The sequence below is a fragment of the Polyodon spathula genome, chromosome 21 (genome assembly GCF_017654505.1).
Source record: "Polyodon spathula isolate WHYD16114869_AA chromosome 21, ASM1765450v1, whole genome shotgun sequence".
Classification (NCBI taxonomy): domain Eukaryota; kingdom Metazoa; phylum Chordata; class Actinopteri; order Acipenseriformes; family Polyodontidae; genus Polyodon; species Polyodon spathula.
In genome coordinates, this window is record NC_054554.1 from 18,814,231 (window position 1) to 18,840,836 (window position 26,606).

General features: G+C 41.6%; 1 protein-coding gene across 2 annotated transcripts in view; it reads right to left on the minus strand.

Moving 5' to 3' along the window:
* Window positions 1–1,367: 1,367 nt before the first annotated feature.
* Window positions 1,368–26,606, minus strand: part of LOC121296482 (UBA-like domain-containing protein 2) — a 39,998-nt gene continuing 14,759 nt past the window's right edge. For both annotated transcript variants that reach the window (XM_041222099.1, XM_041222098.1), the window contains one exon: window positions 1,368–2,807. In XM_041222099.1, the coding sequence (XP_041078033.1) occupies window positions 2,484–2,807 (324 nt within the window). In that variant the 3' untranslated portion in view covers window positions 1,368–2,483. The remainder of the gene's footprint in view (window positions 2,808–26,606) is intronic.

Below are 26,606 nucleotides of genomic sequence, written 5' to 3' on the forward strand. Positions count from 1 at the left end.
AAATGTGTGGCATGAAGAAAACCCTTGCAGGATTTGTTTTTGTGATGACAGGTGAAAGTGTGATCAGTCACTCAGTGTGTCCTGGATTCTTACCCCATATACTTATGCTTGGGTAGAGGATTATGTTCAGGCAATGCTGTAAACTGAACACCCAATTCAAATCCCTTAGTAAAATCATGACAAGAATACATAATCCATACACTTTTAAAGCACAATAAACCACTTCCAACATCATTTAATGTTTTTGATGTATTGAAAAACTTCCAAGGAAAAGCATTTCAGTGTCAAATAAAAATGAAAACAGTAATAATAATAAATCCCAGAACAGTTTACACATCTTTAAAAAAAATATGCTAGAATTCATAGTTTCTCTGACACAGTAGTTCTGTTTATTGAAAAGACGTGTACAAAAGTAAAAAGGTTCCTATGATGTCTCTATTTAACGGGCCACGTTCAGTAATCCCAAATTGCATGGTGTGCTCCACAAATTGCAGAACATAAAATAGCCAGGGGGGACTAAAGCAGGCAAATCCAAACAAGAAAATCCTGAAATCCCCAGAATCCCATCTTGGTGCACTGTAGCACTGAGAAGTCCAGTGGGGAGGGAGGTCGTGCCCAAAGTGAATCCCTCATCTGCAGCCGTTTCAAGCCTCAATGGCTCTGATAAACAGAGCGGTAGTCAAACAGTTTTGCTGAAGGAGTTCGGTGGGCTGTTTGTCCTCTCAACCTTGTTCCTTATAGTTTAAAGGTGCTCCACATGTCTACAACTCTTTCAGTTTAAAGGGAGTGTGAGAGTGAATGAACTGAGCCTCTAGCTAGCACTTTGACTATGCAGGCAATTTGCAAGATCCCAGTTCTGCATTATTATTACAACAGCGATATTATTGCATTACCCATTGCTTTACATTGCAATCCCTTATTCGTTATTCTGTTTAAATCCACGTGCATTCACTAACATCAGGAAAGTCGCTGTGATTCTTCCTATGAAATTATGATGGATGTTCATACACTTGCTGCCATTATTTTATAGTCTTTCTAAATGTAACTGTACTCCAGGCAGAGCTGAGCAGCACACGAGAGGTTACGCTGTTGTAGTGTTCTCTGTAAAACATTACTGAGAGATGCCCTGAGACTGCGTTTTAATTCAGCTGCCATTGCTAGCTTATAGACAACCTTGTTATATGACAAGTCATCCATGGGCAGTCCATGTTTCTTTGATGTATGGAGAGTGGAGAATGTATAGGTTGTCAGAAATTTCAAAATGTGTGTGTGTGTGTGTGTGTTATATATATATATATATATATATATATATATATATATATATATATATATATATATATATATATATAATCCTTAGGTATAAAAGTAATCAGTAATGGGTGTGCTGTGTAGCTTCACCCTCCCACTGCATGGACAGGGGGCTCAGAGGAGCAGAGGAACCCTGCGGTAAGGCAATGCAGTACTGGGGTGGTCTTTGCATCAAGTAAATAAACCCTGACGTTTTCTGCAAGTTAGGATACCGGACAGGATTGTTGTATTCTGAGGTTTAGGCATAACTGCCCTATCCTGCTCACCCTGCCCTCACATTGTAGGTGTGGAAGTGGCAGGAGTTGTTGATATTTACCTGGATATATCTTTTATGATTGCGACCATGCACAGTTCAGCTGGAGATGTAGCTAACATGTCTATCTAGTGATGTAGAGATGAAGGAAGGAAGGAAGGAAAAACTTAAAAATTGAGTTTTTCTAAATTGCTGGTATCAATTAAAAAAATACTCAAAAGAACTGAGAAACGCTCAGGGTTTGCTATAGAAATAAGCAGTGCATTACCATTATCTGCTTGTTTAATGTAATCCCAACCAGGACAACAAAATAGCACTCTATTGAAGGTATTATTGCCCGCTAGTCAATAACATCTGTCCTGGGCTGTGCTACAGAGGTTTGTACAGTAAAAAAAAAAATCTTGTTCTTGAGGCTGGTGTTAAGAGTTGTGGAAAGACTATTAGGAAAAGTGCTGACTGTTCCTCTCACCAGTAAGCAGTACCATCCATGCTCTACATAATTAATGTGATCCTGAACAGCGAACACACTTTTCAATTTGAATGAAGAGTATCTTGATGATGTCATGCTGGGGATGGGGCACAAAAATACAAAAAACAAACAAAAAAAAATCTGTGTCTATTCCAGCACACTAGTGGGGTGCCACTCTTGCTGCTACCCCAATGCATTTTTCAGTGCTTTTAAGTCCACATGCTCTAGTAGTAGTCCTCAGAATTAATGTTTGTATCTGATTGTGATTAGTGGTTCTCTCCCATTTTAGCGATGATCATTGTACTGCATATGAATAAGCACACACACATGCACAAAAAAACCTTCATTTGACAGTTCATCATTATTATTAAAAAAACAAATAAAAAAAAAAAAAACAAAGGGTTCTTGCTCCCTCCCCACAGCAGGCCAATCTGCTCTTGGAGTTTGTGAGTCTCATCTCTGGCCGTTGATGGCGGTCACACTTTTCTGCTGTGCGCTGCCGGGCTGGGAAACGGGAGGCCAAATGGGCTGGTGGAGGTGGTGCTGCAAGTGGAGGTGGTGGCTGGTGGGGGAGGAGGGGGGCAGCCAGGCGGGCTGGTGGCTCGGGGGCGAGGAGGCCCAGAATGGGCTGAAGTTTCCTGGAGGGGAGCAGGCCATGGAACCTGGGACTGAGCTGTTGCTGCTGTGCATGTTCTCCGAGGCACGCAGCTTGGAGAACATGGTGATGGCGTCTGGGAAGTTGGGAGGGGTGGCCGGGGTGTTGCGTGGGGTACACGTCTAAAAAGGAAGAGGAGGCGAAGAAATGGAGGGTTAGAGAATCATATTAGAAAACAGGTGTAACAAGAGTCTGTACACAGGGCTATCCAATCCAGCTTTAAAATACATCACATTAACATTATTACTTGTATTGTGCCCAAGAATCTTGTACCTTATTTTAAAATAAGATATAATTAATACTAATATATATTATAATATATTTGAGATATAATGATACTGTAGGAGACTGAAATCAGCTGGTTGTTACAGGTATTGTGTTGTTAGATGCACAGTACCACTAATTGTTGCTGTGTTTACAACCCCCTCCCCCAAAGCTTGATATGATGGGATGGCAGTAGTTGCATTTTTTCATCATGTGTATAATGCTCAATAACATCAATGCATAACGATGCCTTTAACTCACACTGTCTTTGCCTATACCCAGCAAACCAGACAAGAAAGAAATAAAATCATTTTTTAAATTTTATTTTAAACACAATTGCTTGATATTTTGGGTAATTGTGGAGGGATTATGAAGGTGTGTGTGGGGGCTTAAAATTAGATTTTATAAAAAAAAATATATATATATATATAACTAAGCTTTGTGTCTTTTGTATAATAACAGTTTTCCCTTCCCGCTGGCATTTACTGTTTGTTGCTTGTACATGCAGCCGTGGCTTTCCCCTGCCGCGTTCGGTGTGAACAGCAGTCTGCGGCGACTGCAGAGCGACACGCAAGGAGGCGGCATACGCACCGTGTCTGGTGTGAACGGCCCTTTAGACCGAGCTCAGTATGACCGTGCCTCTATCACACGTGTTCACTGGCAGTGTCACTGAGTGATTTTCCCATCTAACTCATAAACATTTAAAAAGAAAGAAGGAAGAAGAGCTGTCTAAAGCAGCAGCTAAGTGTTCTAGGATGTACCTAATGTTCTGGTAAGAAATGGGTGCACAACAATTTGGACAGTAGTTCAAGTAGCAGCTGCCTGTGTTATGAAAACAGTAGGAGAGATAACAGAATAGTGAACAAAACACAATATAGATTAGTGGATCGATTTCAGTTTTCATTTATTTTTGTGTAATATCTTCTCACTACCTTACGTAGTTCTCCTTTTTAATTAGTAAAACGTGTGGTTTCACAAAATGGGTTATATGTGTATGCTTTAAAATGTTAGGTTATTACCATAACCCTGGTTCCCTGAAAAGAGAATGACAACCATTACCGAATGGGAAGAGCCTCTCTGACCGTCAATCTCTGAGCAAACATACAAAAGCTGCCCTATCAGGGCCCTGCTGTGAGGGGGGGGAAGTCCCCCCACCTCCTGTTGAACAGGGACATCCTCAAAGTAGCACATCGCCATTTTCTTTCGAAAACAGAGATCAGCTGGGGACACTACCTCAAAGGGTAATGGCTGTCATCCTCTTTTCAGGGAACCAGGGTTATGGTAATAACCTAACGTTCCCTTTCAATTCCAATGACAACCATTACCGAATGGGAAAGCTGTACCAAAGCTATCGTGGCTCCAGATTACCGACAGTACAGCCCCACGGCGATAGCAACAGAGCCCACATGACACCTAAGGGCATGCCGCCTGCAAAACTCTAGAGCCCAGAGAGGGTCTCGTTCGGTTTGTCACATCAAGGCGGTAAAAACGCACAAATGTCTGACTACCTGTCCATGTAGCAGCATTGCATAACTCATCTAAGGAGGCACCATGAAGGAAAGCCCACAAAGTTGCCTGGCCCCTGGTAGAATGGGCCATAATGTCCCCCGGTAACTGGGAGTCCGTCTGTTCATACGCCAAGCGTATCGCATCTGTCACCCAGTGCGCTAGACGTTGCTTCGATAGGGCCTGACCTCTAGAGCGGGACCCGTAGCAGACAAACAGCTGGTTGGACTGTCTCCAGGATGCTGTCCTATCTAAATAACAGCGCAGAGCCCGAACTGGACATAGCGTATGTTGTCTATGGTCCTCCTCTGACTCATGTGGGGGAGGTCTGAAAGTTTTCAAAACTAGAGATTGGTTAATATGGAATGAGGACAGCACCTTCGGCAAAAAGGATGGATTTGTTCTTAATGTTACCCGCGAGTCAATTCCAGTGAAAGCCATACAAGTGTATGGACAGCGCATGAAGCTCACTTACTCGTCTGGCAGACGTAATGGCTATTAAAAATACCACTTTTAAAGAAACAGGGCACAGTTCTACTGACGCCATGGCCTCAAAAGGGGGACCCGCAGTACCAGTTCTAGATCCCACTTGGGGACCATACTTTTCATGGGAGGATAAAACCTCCGAGGCTTGATGCCGGCGCATTCTCAGCAGCCCTAGTGGAAGGATTCTCGAGGCTGCTGCCATCAGCCCCAACAACCTTTGATATAGTTTGATCTGTAGGACAGCATCCTCTCTGAATAGGGAGAGTGTAGTCTCCAAGGACCAAATGCTGTCTTCCGAGAGTGAGGCAAACATGCTCACACAGTTCAGTTTGATCCCCAGGAACACGGTGGACTGAGACGGTACGAAGTTGCCCTTTTGTTGATGTACTGAGAGCCCTAACTTCGCCACATGATCTATGACCTGTTTTGTGTGCGCCTCGGCACGTGCTTTTGACGGCAAGCAAACCAACCAATCGTCCAGCTGAGTGGAGCCAGTGCTGCATCCATGCGCTCTGAAAATGTGCGGGGCGCCAGCGAGAGGCCAAATGGCAGCAAAACGAAAGGCGAAGCGCAGATATTTTCTGTGCGTGGGACGGATCGGGACGTGAAAATAGGCGTCTTGCAGGTTGATCGATGTGAACCAGTCGCCCAATTGGACGGACTGGAGGATACGCTGTGCTGTCAACATGCTGAACTTCCTCTGTTTGAGGAACAAGTTAAGAACCCTGAGGTCCAGAATTGGTCTGAAACCACCGTCCCTTCTAGGCACCAAGAATTACCTGGAGTAAAAGCCGCTGAGAGCATCGCTTGGACTTACCAAGCATACAGCGTTCTTCCTTCGAAGATTGGCGATCTCCTGTTGAAGGAGAGAGTATCACCCTCGCTGGTTCAACAGTGGTGAGGAGCACACCCTTGAAGAGTAGTGGATCTATGTGGAATTGTAGAGCGTATCCTTGTCTCACAGACGATAGCACCCAGGAGTCCTGGGTGCAGCCTTGCCATGGATAGTTGCCGTTGGTCAGTCCAGTTGTAGGGAGGGTTTGGTGGCGGTCTCCCTTGGGCTTGGGAGGGGGCAGGTCTTTCTTAGGCCCCGGCCTCGGTCTCCAGCCACAGAAGCGGTTACCCCTGGCCTGCGGTGGTCCCCTGCCGCTGAACGCCTCTGCCTGCTTGTCTACTCTGGGGTGGAGTGCAGTGTTCAGACCCTTTTACCCCAGCAGGCTGTGCATGCCACCTTGGGCGCTGACTGTAAGCCTGAAAGCGCGAGAACTTTGAGGCGATTTCCGTGGCCTTGTGGGACCTCTCAAGGCTCACATCAATGGTCGCCCCGAAAGTCTGCCCCGGTGTTATGGGGGCATCCAGCAGCGTCACCTTCTCGGTCTCCACAACCTTGGCTTGTGTCAGCCACAAGTGCCAGCGAGCAGCCACCATCGCCGCCAGCAACCTCCCTGTTGCCTGATCTAACTCCCGTATTAGGTCAGTCATCGCCTAAGCGACTGCCTGGAGCTCCCCTGTGTCTGCCTCCATGGCTCTGTCCTGCAGCCTCTCCGCCAACTGGGTCTGGTAGAGTACCAGTATGGCCATGGCGTTTGCTGCTTGCACTGACAGCGCTGCCGACGTGTATGCCATCTTTAGCATTGTGACTGTTGTTATGCACGGCTTTGACGTGCATGTTGGGTCCTTGTTCCCCTTGGTGAAGGTGGATCAGCACCGTGACCATGTTCTCGATGGTGGGGAATGCGCCTAGGCCCGCTTCTTGGGCTCTTGCAGTATGCAGCGGAGACTCTGTTCTGGTCTGTTCTGGAGGCTGAAGGTGCAGACGATGGGTTGCCCCAGAAGGAATGCACCAAATCTAGGAAGTCCTGGCATAAGGGGAGGGCGTGCTGTGGATGCCCTCTCTGCTGGACGAAGCGGTTCCCTTTTCCCTCCTGTTCCGCCGGCCATGGAACGTCCGTTGCTGCTGCTGCCCGCTGCATTAGCGCCTGGAACTCCTCCCTCTGGGACACGTGTGGCAAGGGCGGCAGGGTGCTCCCCATTGCGGCCTGCCAGACGGTTGTGGCTTGGTCGGACATGTCCGACCCGGACGCCGTAAAGGATAGCTCGTCTGGGCTAGGTGGTCTAGGCAGAGGGGACAGGGAACGAGACTGTGGGGGCTGGGGCTGCCTGGTGGTAGGGGGAAGCCTGCCCTGAGACTTTAATAGGGACTCCAGCATAGTTTGCGGAGCCCTTACAGTCTCTGCCAGCTCTGCGAAGCGCTGCTCGGCCGAGCTTGGGTGCCTTTGAGGTGACCGTCTGCACCTGCTTGGGGAAGGGGAGCAGTGCCTGCGCGGCGACCATCTGACCCCTGGTGAACGTCCCCTTGAGTGATACCGCCTCGCCGGTGACCATCCTGCCTCCCCTGAGAGGTGCCTGCGCCTCAGTACCTGTGGTGGAGAAGGGGAGGGTGATCCGGTTGTGCGGGAGAGTTCCCTGGTCACTGTAGCAGGGGGGGTCCTGGACCACCTCTGCGGAGGCTCTTGGACCACCAACCTCATTCTCCCATGGCTTGAGGAGAGAGACTCTGCCTGGGATAGGGCTGCTCTCCATCGCTTTGTTCTCCTCAAGAACTTCCGACAGGGAGAGCAGTCCAGCTCACCTGCCAGTGCCTTCACCGCAAGTTCTGGCATGAGGCACTTGGCGCAGGATCTATGTTCGTCCTGCCTGGGCAGCTGAGCACCGGTCACCTAGTGGAAGCCAGCTGATCCAGTTGACTGCACCAACATGTTTGCAGTTGTTGTTTTTTTTGTTTTAACTGCTGTGCTCAATGAGCAGCCTGCAGACATGGTCTTAAAACGATTCACCGGTGCCGAATCAGTCGGTGCCAAGGTCGGCATCGAGAAGAGCGCGGTCAGTGCCGAGTCGATCCGCGCGGAGGTCGATGCTGACGTGTATCGCGGTAGGTGCCGGGCTGTAGACGGCCTTGAAGAGATTCGCCAGTGCCGAATCAAATCGGTGCCGGGAATGGCGCCGAGAAACGAACTGCCTTGTAGTGAAAGAGTAATGGCCGCTCGCTAATCCCTGAAGAGGGGTCGAAACCAGATCCAGCCAGAAAACTGACGTGGGAATATAGCGAGAGCAGTGTTACCAACGCTCAAACATTAACGTGGATTTTTTTATTTATTTGAAAAACCAAATAAATCAGCCAAATTCGGAACGCAAAACACAGAAGCAATTTACGACCTATCTCAGAGAGATGAGAGAGAAAATGGTGATGTGCTACTGTGAGGACTTCCCTCTTCAACAGGAGGTGGGCGGGACTTCTCCTCCTCCCCCCACACAGCAGGGCCCTGATAGGGCAGCTTTTGTATATTTGCTCAGAGATTGACGGTCAGAGAGGCTCTTCCAGTTTGACAATGGTTGTCATTCGAACTGAAAGGGAACTGCATTTTTCCTGAATCGAGTGTCCAGCAATGCACCACAACAAAACTGTAAATCTTGTGCAATTGTGAATTTCAAGAAGTGTGAAACTATATAAAGTTTCTCAAAAGTAAACATCTAACATTATGTACATCCAGCTGTTCACCATTGTGATGCAGAGCACTCTCCATTGCCTGACGAAGTTTCTATTTCAATTTTTTTTTTTGCTTTTCAAAGCCGTGTTGTTTGCACCGGTTACAGCAGTTTGAAACTACAGCTGTGCAGACAATGCAGACCGAACAACTCATTTGACCACTATCGTTATTAAACTCCAGCTATGGGTAAATCTTCAGCCAGCTTGCCTGAAAATCCATCTTTAACTTTCCCTTCTCTGACATCGCTTATTTGTGCTGTTGTACCACTAAGGCTGTATTTTTTCACGGTAAGCATGGATTTCATGATTTCCATGAATTAGAACCAGTGTCATGCAATAATAAGATCCAGTTCTCCGCGAAACTCTCAATTTCTGAAAGAATATAATTTTTAGCATTTAAAAATGCATTGATTAAACGTTCGCTTCACCAGCGGACAACTTGTTATATGAAATCCAGTTGAACTTGCTTACCCTAAAAATTATGAAACACAGGCACAGAGAGTTTTAAAAAAGCTTTAAAATTACAGGACACAGACAAGCGCTATGTTTAGCTCTTGTTAACAGGCTGGCAAACTTTAGTAAAAATACCCTGAATATAATTTTTTATTTTTTTTGTCAAATAACCCTTCGTATTTTTTGACAGTTTGTTTTTAAAATTGGATATTATTATACCATTTTATTTTTTACAATGGAAAGTGACTTGTATTTTATTTTTGTTCAATTAGTGTGTGAATTCATTTTTTGTTTGTCTGAATTCATTTATTTGTATCTATTTTTTGTTGTTTTATGAATGAATATGAAATTGCCTTGGTGTCCTCAGATTGGATTTATAGTTTTGCCTTTCTTCCCCTAGAACTGCCCTGGTACCCCTGAATTTTCACGCCCAAATGATCGAAACGCTGCCTTGCCCTACTTGACCTTAATTTCATGCCCTGATAACACAAGCACCCTGGAGTGCTGAAGCGCAGCCACTGAGTAAACGATGATATCAGTGTTTAAACACTTATTTTTTATAATTATTTTGGGCCAAATATTTACTTATTATAATTAAAAAAACATATACAATTGATTTTCCCATGATAGGACTGAAGTCATGACAGCTGTCCAAACTTAGCAAAAAAACAAAATAATAAAAACAGAAAAAAACTGCAGAAATAACACGGCAATCAGTCACTTCCTTACTGTAGATTTTACTGAGCAACGCTTGTTTTGTAGAATTTGGTTTCCACAGCCCGTGATTTGGAGCCGTGTGTCCCAGCAGCACCAGTTCAATAGCAGCACTATGGAATGGCAGCTGCTTAGGAAGGGGCTCGTTTTTCAAGCAATATCAGAGGCTTAGCCATGGCTCTGTAGATCACTTTCTCGTAAGCACTTTACTGTACTGTAAGTGGGCAACAAGAACAGCTGTGGTCCCAAAACATGACAATTTTTTTGGTGCAAAATGTAGCACAGTAGAGTTATAAATCCAGTTTCGATTACGTTTGTTGCTCAGGTTAGTACTGTACAAAGCACGGTTACTACTACTTCTGTACTCCTGCTGATACTGATTACAATTACACACTGATATTCAGGTGCCGTGAAACTGAAGCTACAGCGAGGGGAAACCCTCAGCCCATCTTCAAACAAGCTTGCATGCTGGGAGTAGGGAGACTGTGACTGGAAAATCTGAGCAGGAAAACCACAAATCGCTGGGAACAAGTACTGACCCTGCACCCAATCGTGGGGTTCAGAAAGGGTTATGAATAAATGAGCAGGTTCCAGAAACTGTACTAACCTCTGTTAAATCGGTCCTCAACATGTTTATAAAACCTTTTTGCCAGCAAGACATTTCAGTAGTAGAAATGAATTTCAGTAGTATCTCTCCAACCTGCTATGTCCCTGCCCGCAAGCCGAGGTGCTCTGACTGTTATACCCTAGCAAAACCCAGCCACACTCTGAGAGCGCTCTTTTAGCTTCATGCCCAGACTCTCTGGAACTCTCTCCCAGCTTTAGTGCGTGCCGCTCCCACAATTGTTCGCTTCAAATCAACTCTCAAGAACCACTTGTTCTCTCTTGCTTTTAATTTTCTAAGCCTGATATCTGTTACTAGCCGTTATCTAAATTGCTATTTCAGGTTTCACTCCATCTTATTTGTTTAATTCTGCTTGACACACGCATCCACAATGTTTAGAATTCACATCCTAACCTTTTATTTAACCCTCTGCGGTCCGACATTAGAATTTTCCCTTTCCAGTACGATATCATCAAAAAGACGTTAAGCACAGGGTTCTAGTAATTTTTTCTCTCCGGAATTTTAAATGGCCGAGTGACACTGATAGGAGCCCGAATGAAGCCCGAAAAAAAAAGGGGGGGGGTGGGGGCTTGTGTTACTGTGTGGTATATTTTGTGCTTTCCATTTCGGACTTGTGTGTGAAAACTGGCTGTGCACTATGTTTGTGTCTAATAAAAATATAAGAAAAAAAGAAATAAAATTGCTACATAAAAATGTTTGGTGCAGGTTACAGCGAAACGATTTTTTTAAACATTTGGTTTTCTGGGAACTCTGAATATCAAGAATTTGATTTCAGATCAGTTTGGTTATTTGTAATACAAAAATTACAGAAGCAGCAGTCATTTCATCTTGTTCTTTTTAATCTGCTACTGTATCACATACCGTAACCTAAGTTTTACAGAGAAAATGTTTAAACCTTCAGATGTAAACACGTGTTTACAATTTAAAGCATCAGACACTTTGTCAATGAAATGTTAGCCTTGACTTTGTATACTGTCATATTCCTATTGTAGAGGTTTACAATGCATCAAACGTGAAACAATGTTAAATTCAATGCAAGACGTACAACATCTAGAACATAAGTTTCCTGGTTAAATGTTCACTGAAACACAATGGTGTTGAAGATTTGTATTTCCGTTTACCATGTAAATGTTCAAACCTTTGTAGCCTTTAGCCGAATAAAGTGGCTGGTGATTTTAAAAGGTCACAATTCGTATATGAAATAATTTCCTGCAACTGCTCACTCAAGAATTGTATTCTGCTTTTCAAAGTCATGCGAACCATGAAACTCCAGCCGCACAAGACATCTAAATCCAGTGTAGCATGAGAAACCACACCCCATGAGATAATGCATCCCTTCAGCGCCGTTAGCAATACCATGCATGCGCACGTTAAGCAACGTACAGGCGTTCACTTTTGCATAGCTATACCTATGAGAAACTGCATCCTGTGCAATTGTGCACCCAAATTTTATTATATTAATATTCACATTTATTTTTCAATACTCCAACTTACTGTTTGTTTTATTTCGTACTGCACATCACAAACAAAAATATACAAAACAATTAAAAACAAAGCATTACTATCGTACTGTTATCATATACACACGTATTTCACAATAACACAAAGCAAATTAAATATCTACTTGCTGATGGAGTCTTCATTTTAACCAACAATGTGCTCACATGTGGCACTAGCAACAAGCCTCCTATGTTGTTGTTGGGAACGTTAGGTTATTACCATAACCCTGGTTCCCTGAAAAGAGAATGACAACCATTACCGAACGGGAAAGAGCCTTTGACCGTAAATCTCTGAGCAAATATACAAAAGCTGCCCTATCAGGGCCCTGCTGTGAGGGGGAAGTCCTGCCCACCTTCTGCTGAAGAGGGATATCCTCACAATAGCACATCGCCATTTTCTTTCGAAAACAGAGATCAGCTGGGGACACTACCTCAAAGGGTAAGGGCTGTCATCCTCTTTTCAGGGAACCAGGGTTATGGTAATAACCTAACGTTCCCTCTCAAGTCGAATGACAACCATTACCGAATAGGAAGCTTTATCAAAGCTGTCGTGGCTCCAGATTACCGACAGTACACCGAAGCGTTCTTCCTTTGCAGATTGGCGATCTCTTGTTGAAGGAGAATTGCCCTTGTCGATTCGACGGTGGTGAGGAGCACACCCTTGAAGGATGGCGGACCTATGTAGAATTGTAGAGCATATCCGTGTCTCATAGTCGATAGCACCCAGGAGTCCTGGGTCGTTGCCATTGGTCAGTCCGGTTGTGGGGAGGTTTGGTGGCAGCCGGGGCCCCTCAGGGGGCAGATCTTTCTTAAGCCCCGGCCTCGGTCTCCAGCCGGAGAACCGGTTACCCCTGGCCTGCAGTGGTCCCCTGCTGCTGACCCCGCCTCTGCCGGATTGTTTGCTCTGGGGTGGAGGGCGGTGTTCAGACCCTTTTACCCCAGCAGGCTGTGCATGCCACCTTGGGTGCTGACTAAGCTGGAAGGCGCGAGAACTTTGAGGTGACCTCCGTGGTCTTGTGGGACCTCTTAATGCCGACATGTATGCCTTTATTAGCATTGCGTCCACTGTTTTGCAGAGCTTTGACGGGCATGTTGGGTCCTTATCCCCCTTGGTGAAGGTAGAACCTTGCACCAGCACAGTGACCGTGTCCCCGATGGTGGGGAATGCGCCTGCAGTTTGCAGCAGAGGCTCCGCTGTTCTGGAGGTTGAGGGTGCAGACGCTGGATTGTCCTGGGAGGAGCGCACCAAATCCAGGAAGTCCTGGCATATGGGGAGGGCGTGCTGTGGATGCCCTCTCTGCTGGACGAAGCGGTTCCTTTTCCCCTCCTGTTCCGCCAGCCATGGAACATCCGTTGCTGCTGCGGCCCGCTGCATTACCCCCCGGAACTCCTTCCTCTGGGACACGTGTGGCAAGGCAGCAGGGTGCTCCCCATCGTGGCTCGGTCGGATATGTCTGGGCTAGGTGGTCTAGGCAGAGGAAACAGGGAACGAGACTGTGGGGGCTGGGGCAGCCTGCCCTGAGACTTTAATAGGGTTTCCGGCATAGTTTGCTGAGCCCTCACAGTCTCTGCTAGCTTGGCTGAGCTTGGGCGCCTCCGAGGCAACAGCAATGGAGAACGTCTGCGCCTGCGTGGCGACCTCCTGTCCCCTGGGGAAGGGGAGCGATACCTGCGCGGCGACTGGCTGTCCCCTAGGGAGCGGGTCCCCTTGAGCGGTACCACCTCGGCAGTGACCATCTCACCTCCCCTGAGAGGTGCCTGCACCTCTGTACCGGTGGTGAAGGGGAGGGTGACCCGGTTGTGCGGGAGAGTTCCTTGGTCACTATATCGGGGGGCTCCTGGACCACCTCTGCGGAAGCTCTTGGACCACTGATCTCATTCTCCCCTGGCTTGAGGAGAGACTTTGCTGGGGATAGGGCTGCTCTCCATCGCTTTGTTCTCCTTGAGAACTTCCATCAGGGAGAGCAGTCCAGCTCACCTGCCAGTGCCTTGGCCACAGGTTCTGGCCCGAGACACCTGGCGCAGGATCTGTGTTCATCCTGCCTGAGCAGCTTGGCTGATCACCGGTCACACTGGTGGAAGCTTGCTGATCCAATTGACTGCACCGACATATTTGCAGTTGTTGACAAAACTGTTGTGCTCAATGAGCAGCCTGCAGACGCGTTTTTTTTTTTTTTAATGATTTTTTGTTCATTTATTTTACAGTATTTTTTTCAATAAATTACGTATTACAAGTAAAATAGTTTAAATATGTAGAACACCTCCAAAAATGTAAAAAAGTGAAGTGGATATCATCTTCCATACAGTAGGATTATTACAGTACTTTACAATTTTTTTTCAAACATCTAGATGATTTATTTTAGTCTTTTTTGAAAATATTTATTTATTTGCAGGATATGTAGTAAAAACAATGTTAGGTTTGTATATGTAATTGGATATCTTTTTTTTCACCAGTGTATAACAGCAAAGTTAATGGAAAAAGTATATGCAGGTTTTTGAAAAACGTATTTACCATTGCATGATATATAGGAAGTAAATGAGTGCCTGTGTTTGGAGTTATGGAGGATATATTTGCACTTGGTATTTAACAGGCATAGAAAACGTTTTGCGCATTGGCCAGACGATGGTAATGAAATGTTGCTAGGAGTGGCGGAGCAGACTGGACATTTTACCAAAGAAAACGAGGCCTCCATGGTGGACACTTCCCACGTAGAGAGACAACAGTCAGTCAGTCAGTGGAACAAATGTATCTGGAGTAAGACTGTTTATTTTAGATTTAGTCTAATACTTAATTATTCTTTTTTTCTGTACTTTTTTTTTCCTAGGATCCCATATTATTAATTATATATTATATATATATATATATATATATATATATATATATATATATATATATATATATATATATATATATTGGGACCTATGATTTATATTTTCATTGCTTTGGACTGTGTTCCCTATTAATAAAGTATGCCCTCTACCATTGTTGATATTGGGGTTATTTGCACCTGTACCAGTGACTCTGATGTCTGTTTCACCACCACAATTCCGAAAATGACACTGATGTTCCCTTTAACGTCATTGCTTGGAGTTGTAGCTACAACACTAAGTGTTTAATTAAACAAAGACTTCACCCTCGCTATAAAATCATCAAATAAGGATTGTGATGACTAATTATGTATTTGCATTATGACAGCACTACTTAAAATTCAGAGCAATTAATTTTATTCTGATGCCTTTATTCTGCACGTTAAGTTATTAGCTAGAGCAGAAAGAAGTCTTAAAGTTAATCGGCTCATTTTACTTTTTAACAAAAACAGAGTTGGCATAAAACATATTTAAAGGCAGGTACATTTGTTAGATGTTGAAAAGCAGTGGCTATCAGCAGATATCAGCAGGACTTGGGAATTCATGTATGCACACAACGAGGGATGAAATGCATTTTATTTAGCGGCAAAGCAATGTGCCTAAATAAATAATTATTACTATTATCTTTACTGAGGCTATGGCCTTGAACACTCACTTTACGTAAATATTACTTTACACTAACTGTGTGACAAACACAATGTGCTTGTCCCTAAAATTGAACTCGACTACACCTTACGAAGTCTATTAAGTACTGCACGTACACATAAGATTCACTTTTTTTAATGCATGCTGAAATGAAAAGATGCATGATCAATTTCACATAAATATAACCGTGTCAGATCGGGACATGCATAGCATCAAAATAAAGGGGCTGAATTACCATTTAATATGATTTTAAACACGAGAAGGGGATGCGGTATATCATACTCTTGTTCAATGATGACTTTGGTCATGTGACTTTACAGGCCCACACTATGTGCGCATTGTTTTTATCACCGCTGCATGTACCGATGTAAAGCAGATTCACCAAGCCATTGTTACATTCACCAGGTCTCTCTCAACTAACTGTTATTAAACTCACCGATGCATCATCGCTGATGCAGCGGATTCACCAATGTTGGGAGTTGGTGAATTGCAGCAAAACCAATATGGCTGCGGCCATGGAAGAGGTTAGAAGTGTCTCCGTACTCGAGACTATCAATTTAATTGTAGATTCAGGGAGGGAAAATCTTTTTAACATGGGTATGGAGTGTATTTAATAAATATGTAGCGCTAATAAAAATACTAGCAAACAATCTCATGTTGTATTGCATTTGAAAAACTGCCTATACCATTAGAGCCTGCCTTTTGCACCCCAACTGGGCTCTGGTGTACAAGAATTAGATACGAGACGAGACAGAAGAAGATAATCTTTTTTTTTTATACCGTGTATGTTATTTGTTCTTTTATACTTCAAACAAATATGTTATAAATAGGATTGCTACTTTTCGATATTAAATCGGTAAAGTTCGTTAAACGACGAATTCCCAAAAACATGAGTTCGACTGAAATAAATTTATATACGACAATTTTTTTTTTTTTTTTTTATTTTCTTACCAAAAATAAAAATTTAGAAATCCTCTCTAGTCTGTGTAGCTTGTATACTTGCTGTGTGTCCCATCTCCGTTCTGCTCTGAATGGCTGGGGGTCACTGTCAGTCATCTCAATGGTCCGTTAGTACTGTAGTTGCACCCTGTTCTGACAGATCTCGCTGACTGAAGCAGTGCTAGAATGCTCTCATTTGCCAGCTACAGCGCCTGTCATTCAAAGCACCTACTTTGAAATTAGGGTTGAGGTCAGAGTTCTCCTCAGGCCTTTTCAGCCAGATGGGCTGCCCGGCAAAGTGGCTGTTGCCGCCCGGCTAAAAAAACCTGATCCGCCTGTCTTGCAGATGCTTCTGTGCTTTTAACAACAAAGACTGATTGCACTTCTAGCAGACCAGATTAGTTGCACATTGCTGGGTGAAAAAAATAAAAATAAAAATAAAAATCTTGGAACCACATGACAGCTGTGTTACGTCTTGACACATTTAACCAATCAGGGAGTTGAAGGGGAGGGTTTTCTGTGTTAAGCACTTCGAGAGGCTAAAACGTGAAGCAAAAATAGTGACAACGAATGCAGGGGGTCAAAATAAGCCAGCAGTCGGCACAAAAAATATAATACTATATTAGTGCCGGCTACTTTATTAACAAAAATATTAAGATTATTTTGGGGTACTATCATTCAGTCCATTTTCGTACAATTGTACTGTAAGCTGATACAGTACATAATGGCTATACATATGCACCAAAAACAAAATAAAACAGAAGTGTAATCCTTTTGTTGTGATATTCTAACAATATGTACTTGTGAGAGACATTGGGGGTTCATTTAGAGGCTGTACACCTTTAAGGTGAAATGCGTGATGGGATATCAGCTGTTGTCAGCTGACATACAAATGCTTAAGTGCACAGGGGCTGGATTATTACACTGCGTTTTCATGCCACAGTTATGGTGATGATTGTGTTAAATGGTTAAAATGAACAGTTGCATTAAAAAATGTAGAACAGTGAAAAACAAAAATAGACATGCATTAACAAAATGCCATTAAAACTTAAAGAAAACAATGTAAATGAAGCAATAAGCTTAATAACTAAGCTAAACAGGAAGGGAAAAAGTTACCGTTTAATCCTTCAATAGCCCTGCGTTATCTTTCCCCAGTCAAATCGCAGAGTGCCTAAATAAGCATGGTAATTTACAATAATAAAAAACAGTCATGAAAAAGAACATGCAGAACATAAAATAGCGCAACCAGGTATAGTCCGCAAAAGACAACACATTATTCAAATTCTTTGTCGTATTATATATTTAAGGCAAGGCAAGTTTATTTTTCTGTTTAAAGTGCTCCCGGCTACACTGTTCTGTCGCCCGTCTGTACAGAATTCCTGGGGAGAACCCTGGAGGTTTTTTTTTTTTGATTTAGGTATACTGTGACAGTTACTAGTTTGAATTGAAAATGGGGCGCAACAGAAAAACACTTAATGAATATTGTGCATAATACCCCGATCGCGACAGGACGAAACAGGCCCGTCTGCCTTGCTTTTCCAGTGACTCTAAGTCAGGCTGTGCTGAAGCAGGAGAGGGGGAGCTCAGATTCCGAATAATAAGTGTAAGGTAGTTTTGTTCAACTATCTAATCGTTTGTTCTGTGCATATTACTTTTACTGGTAAATCTATGCTACAAAGGTCTGTGTAATACACTTTTATATGCTGCGTTTACTATGTTTGAGAGAATGTTCTAATGTATAGCTCAGCTGTGACCAAACGTTATTTCAATTAGAATGTTGGTAACCACGGTTTTGTTACATGTTGAATATGATAAAGGGGCTTCACTAAATGAGACGTTTTTCAATGGCATAAAAAGTCTGTTTTTTCTTAAAAACATAAAAGTCAAATTTTACCCATTCTCTGCTTGAATTGAAAAAATAAATATCAAAAAATGGTAAATTCTTTCTATAACAAACGTCAATATTAATATTATAATATCAATATCAAAACAATTAAAAAGGAATAGTAGCAAACCTAGTTACAAAGTTGCAAAAATCGGGGCTAACTGTATTTGAAAAGTGTATCTATTAATATTTACAACGGCAGGCTAGCTGCTTTCTCATTTGATTTTAGTGTAACAACCTAGACCTAATATCCCTATAATATTAGACAGTTAAACATAACTAAACCTTAACAGGAGATAGTAAGGCTTTAAGTTCTTAGTTCGTCCCAATAAGCTTTCAGTTTATTTTGTAGACGCTGCTTATGCAAGTCAATACATCAGTGCCGTTTTCTCCAACATCACACAAGCAGCTACAGAAAGAGCAGCACATCAAGTGAGGCACATTGTTCTGTTACTCCTATGTCAAAGGTCAGAGAAAAACAATTAGGACCTTGCTTTTACTCCCTGTGTTGAATGTCCTGAAAGAAATAGGCACGCCTTTTCTACATGGTGTAGTAACATGAATGCTCAAAATGGAAGTGTCACAGCTTCCAAACAATTTCTATGTGCTGTCTTGATGTTGACACGTTTAAAAAATTTGGTGAACACGTTTCTAAAAATACCCTGTGACATTTGTACAAAAATGCTCCAAGCCTAGTACACATTTGTAAAACAGTGAATTAGTAAAATGTACCAATGCGAATTTGAATCCCAGTGCACAACTACAATCTTATTCTGCTAAGCAAATATTATTACTAATGTGATTAAATATAGTCATATGTTTTGGCCATAACTTTTTTTTTTTTTTTTTTTTTTTTTTTTTTTAAAGAATTATTATGTTTTATATATATTTCAAAAAATGGCATCCAATAGTCAGTGCTGTAAGAGATTAAAAAAAAAGAGAACTCTGGTTTATTGTATGTGTTTTTTTCCTTCTTCTTTGACTTCCATAAAATTTGCATGTTTGTCCTCCCCCACCCAGATTTTAGTAATGTGATTTAATTAAAAAATGAATTTAACTGTGACTTACTTTTTATTATTTATTTATACTCATTAACACTGTTTTTCTTTAAAAAGTCACTGCTTCAGAATTTTGCAGAAAACACTCACCTCGTTGCAGATTTTAGGAAATTTCCTTGAACTATACAATGAGCTGCTGATATTACTATTTATTTATTTGGCAGACGCCTTTATCCAGGACGACACAGGTAACAAGTTATTACAATATCTTACGGTCTAAGCACTAAAATATTGTAATAACTGGTTACCTGTGTCGTCCTAGATAAAGGCACCTGCCAAATAAATAAATAAATAAATAAATAAAATTAGTAATATCAGCAGCTCATTGTATAGTTCAAGGAAATTTCCTAAAATCTGCTTTTTTTTGTCAGTTTATAATATTAAATATTAAATGTTTAAAATCTGTGTGTGTGTGTGGGGAGTGGGGGAGGCTGACATTGGGAAAGAGTGCTGTGCGGACGCTTTCATGGCAAATCCCCCCCCCCGTCAAGTTACATGTCAGCGTTCTATTGCTATGCGTGTCACTGCTTTTGCTCCACTCGTCATGAGACTTGGAGTTCACTGACGCTGTCATACAATTGTCTACACAGATAAATGAAACTGCATCAAATAACTGATCTTTTTACAGTAGAAATTTGTAATACTGTGGGGTTTTATCCCTCAGAAAAAAAGTACATTTGCCAATTGATATGGATCACTTGAGAGCAGTATATCGCTACCTAAGCACAGGTGAGTATCCGGAAAAAAACACCAAAGAATAGAAGAGAGGTATCAGAAGGAAAGCTGGTACATTCATTTTGAAAGGTATATATATGACAAATAATATAAATACAAGTTATTGGAGCCGTCTCGTATTTTTGAAGACATAAATAGACATTTAAATAAATAAATGTTGCACTCACACACACACATATAATATATATATATATATATATATATATATATATATATATATATATATATATATATATATATTTATAGTACTGTGCAAAAGTTTTAGGCAGGTGTGAAAAAATGCTGTAAAGTAAGAATGCTTTCAAAAATAGACATGTTAATAGATTATTGTGGCAGAGCAAAGCTCTGCCCTTTAGAAATTGGCAGGGATGGGGTTAAATTCCCCTACCTGCCTGGGTATATTATGTTCAGGTGGCTGGGGATGATTAGGTTAATTAACAATCAATCAGCGCCCAGCCACCTGACATAAAAGGAGGCCTCTGCTTCTCAGTTAGGAGGAGGGAGCTGAGGAAGCAGGTTGGTGTTTGTGTGTGATTTTTTTTTAATTTTGCTAAAACCAGTGAAGGCATTGCCCAGCCTGGAAACCTTTATTTTTGTGAGTTTTGTTTTTGCTTTATTTGTGTTTGAGTATCTGTTATTTTGCCCTTGTGCACGTTTATTTTTGTTTATTTATAATTAGTATTTTTTTGAAACTGCAGACTGTCTCTGGGCCTCTATTTACTTGCCAGCCTGCCACAATTATATTTATCAATTAACTAAATGTAAAGTGAGTGAACAGAAAAAAAATCTAAATCAAATCAATATTTGGTGTGACCACCCTTTGCCTTCAAAACAGCATCAATTCTTCTAGGTACACTTGCACAAAGTCAGGGATTTTGTAGGCATATAGTCAGGTGTATCATTAAACAATTATACCAAACAGGTGCTAATGATCATCAATTCAATATGTGGGTTGAAACACAATCATTAACTGAAACGGAAAAAGCTGTGTAGGAGGAATAACTGGGTGAGGAACAGCCAAACTCTGCTAACAAGGTGAGGTTGCTGAAGACAGTTTACTGTCAAAAGTCATACACCATGGCAAGACTGAGCACAGCAACAAGACACAAGGTAGTTATACTACATCAGCAAGGTCTCTCCCAGGCAGAAATTTCAAGGCAGACAGGGGTTTCCAGATGTGCTGTCCAAGCTCTTTTGAAAAAGCACAAAGAAATGGGCAACGTGGAGGACCGTAGATGCAGTAGTCGGCCAAGGAAACTGAAAGACACAGATGAAAGACACATTATGCTTACTTCCCTTCGCAATTGGAAGATGTCCAGCAGTGCCATCAGCTCAGAATTGGCAGAAAACAGTGGGATCTTGGTAGACCCATCTACTGTCTAGAGAAGTCTGGTCAGAAGTGGCCTTCATGGAAGACTTGTGGCCAAAAAGCCATACCTCCGACGTGGAAACAAGGCCAAGCGACTCAACTATGCACGAAAACACAGGAACTGGGGTGCAGAAAAATGGCAGCAGGTGCTCAGGACTGATGAGTCAAAATTTGAAATATTTAGCTGTAGCAGAAGGCAGTTTGTTCGCCGAAGGGCTGGAGAGCGGTACACGAATGAGTGTCTGCAGGTAACAGTGAAGCATGGTGGAGATTCCTCGCAAGTTTGGGGCTGCATTTCTGCAAATGGAGTTGGGGATTTGGTCAGACTTAATGGTCTCCTCAATGCTGAGAAGTACAGGCAGATACTTATCCATCAGGCAATACCAAATTTATTCTGCAGCATGACAACGACCCCAAACATACAGTGAAAGTCATTAAAAACTATCTTCAGCGTAAAGAAGAACAAGGAGTCCTGGAAGTGATGGTATGGCCCCCACAGAGCCCTGATCTCAACATCATCGAGTCTATCTGGGATTACATGGAGAGAGAAGCAACTGAGGCTGCTTAAATCCATAGAAGAACTGATGTTAGTTCTCCAAGATGTTTAGGCCAATCTACCTGCCGAGTTCCTTCAAAAACTCGTGTGCAACTGTGTCTAGAAGAATTGATGCTGTTTTGAAGGCAAAGGGTGGTCACACCAAATATTGATTTGATGTAGATTATTCTTCTGTTCACATACTTTGCATTTTGTTAATTGAAAAATATAAACTATTAACATGTCTATTTTTTAAAGCATTCTCACTTTACAGCTTTTTTTCACACCTGCCTAAAACTTTTGCACAGTACTGTGTATGTATGTATGTATGTGTGTGTATGTGTGTGTATTATATATATATATATATATATATATATATATATACACACACACACAAAGAGCCAGTTGACCAACGGTTCAATATGTTGTACATATCATTCTCAAGTACTGAGACCTGTATCCCTGATCTCTTACTCCTTTCAGGAGCTGTGAGAGAACCCCTTCCTAGATGTAAATTGCTGTGATGTGGAGGTCTACTGCACATGCAGGAGACCATATAGGATTGCACTAAAGATGATGGTGGAATGCGAGAGGTGTGGCGAATGGTTCCATGGCCAGTGTGAAGATCTACGGCCAGGTGACCTCATAAGTATGAAAGAGTTATGTGCTCCATTTGCAGAGTTACACATGGGTAAGTATAGGTGTAACAGATTTATTTAGTTTTTTACTGTATATGTTTTTTGTAAATTGTATACTAAGCATTCCAGCTTGGTATATTGTACTAACAGTAAAATCTGGTAATGCCTATCAAGCAACATTACCATAATTTACAGCTATTTATATATAAAATAGGGTATTGGTAATAGGGCTCATTATCGCCAGTGTTTATTTTTGATGAGCGCACAAAATACTTATTTTCAAGATTTTTTTTTTCAGCAGACCCTGATTCTGTATTGAGACCTGTTGATTTGGAGAAATACTGTAGATGCTTTAGCACTTAAATTTGATTATTTCTAATCTTTCATTTCAACTGATAAGGTAGTCTTAGTTTCTGAGCTACTGAATTGCCTAACTTGAGTATTTCTGGGGCAGAGATATCAGAAGTATAACATGTCAGTTATAACACCCACATTGTTTAATGTAGTTATTGTGAACTAGCTGGGGAGGTGACTCACTGTATTTGTAAAATTGTGCCAAAATAAGGTGGGTAACATGATATAATAAGTACAGCAGATGTAATTCTAAAGTAATACATAACTTAACATTCTACATGGACATGTTTCAGACAGTACATGTAATGTTCAATTTCAAATTCGATTTCCATTCCTATAAGATGACATTAGAGAATTACATACTATAAAAGTTAAGAGTATGAAATGTACATTTGATTTACTGATAAATGTCATTATAAATTGGTAATGTCATTTTTAGACAGGCAGCCTGTTTAAAGTCCTTTTTGTAGGTTATGTGAGAAGGCATTTTAAAGTTCTGTTAAACCCACTACTAACACCCCACTCCATTGGTCAGGACCTTGATGCGGTGAGGGGGCTTTTTACCAAAGCTGACCTACAGTAAATATTGCTTTTTGTCCCACTACTGCTTACACGTTAAGTCCTGGACAGCACTTTACAATGGAAATATGCAATCTGATCATGTACTTGTTTTATTGTGAAGAATAAGAAAATAAAGTCTGTTACATTTTTCAACATGTAGTGCCATTTTTGTTAATGTCTTTCTGCTTCTGACTACTACACCTGATACACAACACACTAAAATGATGGCGTTCAGGTTTCTAATCGCTATGCAGTCCTCTATTAAGGGTTCACCAGCACTAAAGCTGGACAGTGCAGATCAAGATTGACTTCTACTGTAGCATTTACTGACATCCTGTATGCTTAATTAGTTAACAGCTTGAATTATACACACTGAAGTCAGGGACAATATGTAGTGGTAACAATCACATTGCTTCTAGTTCCAAATTTGTACTTTTGAGTGTTAGTTATGGAAGAAACATTTGTATTATATTGCTTATGCTATAATTTGCCTTCATACATATTTAACAAATGCATACGGTGGCTCTTAAAAGTATTCACCCCACTTGGACTTTTCCAAATTTTATTGTGTTACAACATGGAATCAATTTGCCACTGATCAACACAAAGTCCATAATGTTAAGGTGAAAATTAAAATCTACAAAATGTTCTAAATTAAATTACAAATATAAAACAGAAAATAATTGATTGCATAAATATTCACCCCTTTTGCTATGACACACCTAAATAAGCTGTGGTGCAACCAATTGTCTTTAGAAGTCACATAATTAGTTGAATGGAGTCCACCTGTGTGCAATTAAGGTATTTCACATGATTTCAGGATAAATATAACTGTCTCTGGGAGGTCCCACAGTTGGTTAGTACATTTCCTAACAAAAACTACATCATGAAGACGAAGGAACATTCAAAGCAAACCTGAAATAAGGTTCTTCAAAAGCACCAATCAGGGGTAGGATATAAGAACATTTCCAAGGCATTGAATGTCCATTATTAAGAAATGGAGAGAAAATGGCACAACTGTGAATCTGTCTAGAACAGGCCGTCCTCAAAAACTGAGTATCCGAGCGAGAAGTGCACTAGTCAGGGAGGCCACCAAAAGGCGTATGGCAACTTGTGACAAAGACGGCTGTAGTGGGGACGTCAGACCAGAAGAAACACACAGTACTGCAAGATCAAAATGATAAATGGATGCGCTGCTGCGCAGTTTATTATTATAAAATAAAACAGTACAAAAAACAGGACACGGCCCTGGCAGCCAAAACAGAGACAAACAAAAACGAACTACACAAACAAACACAGTGAGCTGAATTTATGATTTACTTTACGTTATTATTTTCTCTTCTCCACTCACCGAACACACAACCCTGAGTGATTAAAAACATGCTGCTTTTATGCATAAATCCATTTTGATTCCATGTTGTAACACAATAAAATGTGGAAAAGTCCAAGGGGTGTGAGTACTTTTGAGAGCTACTGTATACAGTATTACTGATAATAAAGGAACTTACTATATCTAAATATCAAAAACAACCACCAATCTGCACCTCTGCTTTGAGAAATGACAGGCTCCAAGATTATAAATAAATAATTAAAATGGACTACCATTAACCAAATATTTTTTAGGTTTGATTTTATGACAGAAAAAGCAAGACTCACCTCATGGTGTTGTCTTTTTTCATAAGCCTTTCGTGGTCTTTTGGTTTGCCGACGAGTTGTCATATGTGACCCCGCTTATTGGTTTATCAAAAGCACAGAATATTGTTGGTATGGCATCTTGTTTTAACATATTGTATCCTCCGTGGTAGCCAATTCTAGCCAGATTGCCAGCATGCCTTTAGTAGCAGTCATGTTCAAAGTGGTCGGAACATACCCTGCTGTATTTGCTTGGAGTGAAGCTGGTCTATTTAATTTTATGGGTCCAAGCCTTTCTTCGCAAAACAAAAAAAAATAATCCCAAATCCCCTTTGCTTCTATTAGAGCACCCATAAGCAACACAATACACCATCATGCCACTGAATTCTCAAAATGTAGCAAGCACTGCGTAGACTCCTCACACTTAAGTCAATGGTAGTTTACGGCGAGTAGCTTGTGTAGTTCTTCTTATACGTTACACATCAATGATAGCAGAGTGTTTCCGAAAAATATGCATATTTGAAGTGCGGCAAAATAGATAGGTTTGCCCTATTTTTCGGCCTTTAGGTTACTTTAACATTTTTTTTTGACATTGTTATAATACAGCTTAAACTTTACATTTCTGCAAAAAAACGAAAACGGTTCACAAACTTATTAGGTGGATCCACTTCACAATAAAAAACATTTTAAAAATCGCTCTTGCCCACAAACTGGTTACCACTTTTTAGACATGAAAAATAACCTGACCTCTCACCACATACAAGATGCTTCCAACCTCACAAGGCTAGTAAAAGCCATGCCTCCATTTAAACAAGCAAACACGCATTCATGAAAGCACTCATAATGCAGGTAAACATGCCCTGCTGTACACAGCCTGCAAAAGGCAAGCACATGCATGCACTTGTGACTCCAACTCCACACAAACGGGAATACATTTCCCCTAAGGCTTGGAAACTATAGAGGAACATAAACATGTCCACCAAATGCAAGCAAAATACACAGAGTACAGCGTAAGCGGAGTCTGCTCTACAGTACGCAGAGGCTACATGATGGTTCATGTATGTGGGTATCTACGAAAACAAATCAATGTGTCACCCACACAGAGCCAGGAATGGAAATAAGACTCTACTGCGAGATTGACTAGCCACAGTGTACAGGTAACAAGCTTGTGTACTTTTATTAAACTTGTAGTAAAACCTGGAATGGAACAAACTGCTATGCAATGGGAGTCTTATTTCCATCCCTGCAGAGCCATGACATTCTCTTTTTATCCTACTCTGAATCAATGATTTTTCTTGAATTTCAGCAGCTACACAAAAGACAGTGCTGTAATGTTTTGATTCGATTTGTGTATTGAAAGAGGCAAATGTGGATTGTTAAATACTGTATTTATAAGAGGATGGAAAATAAATTTGCTTTTGAACACCTGCACACATAGAACAATAATAATAATAAAAAAAAAAACAGCCATGAAACCCTTTACATAATAAACCCCTCAGTAAACTCACCACAGGGATCAGCGCCACAAATGGGAAATCCATTATTTTTAATATCCCCTTCTGCTGACAAATTACATAGACATCAGGGCATTTTTTTTTTTTTTTTTTT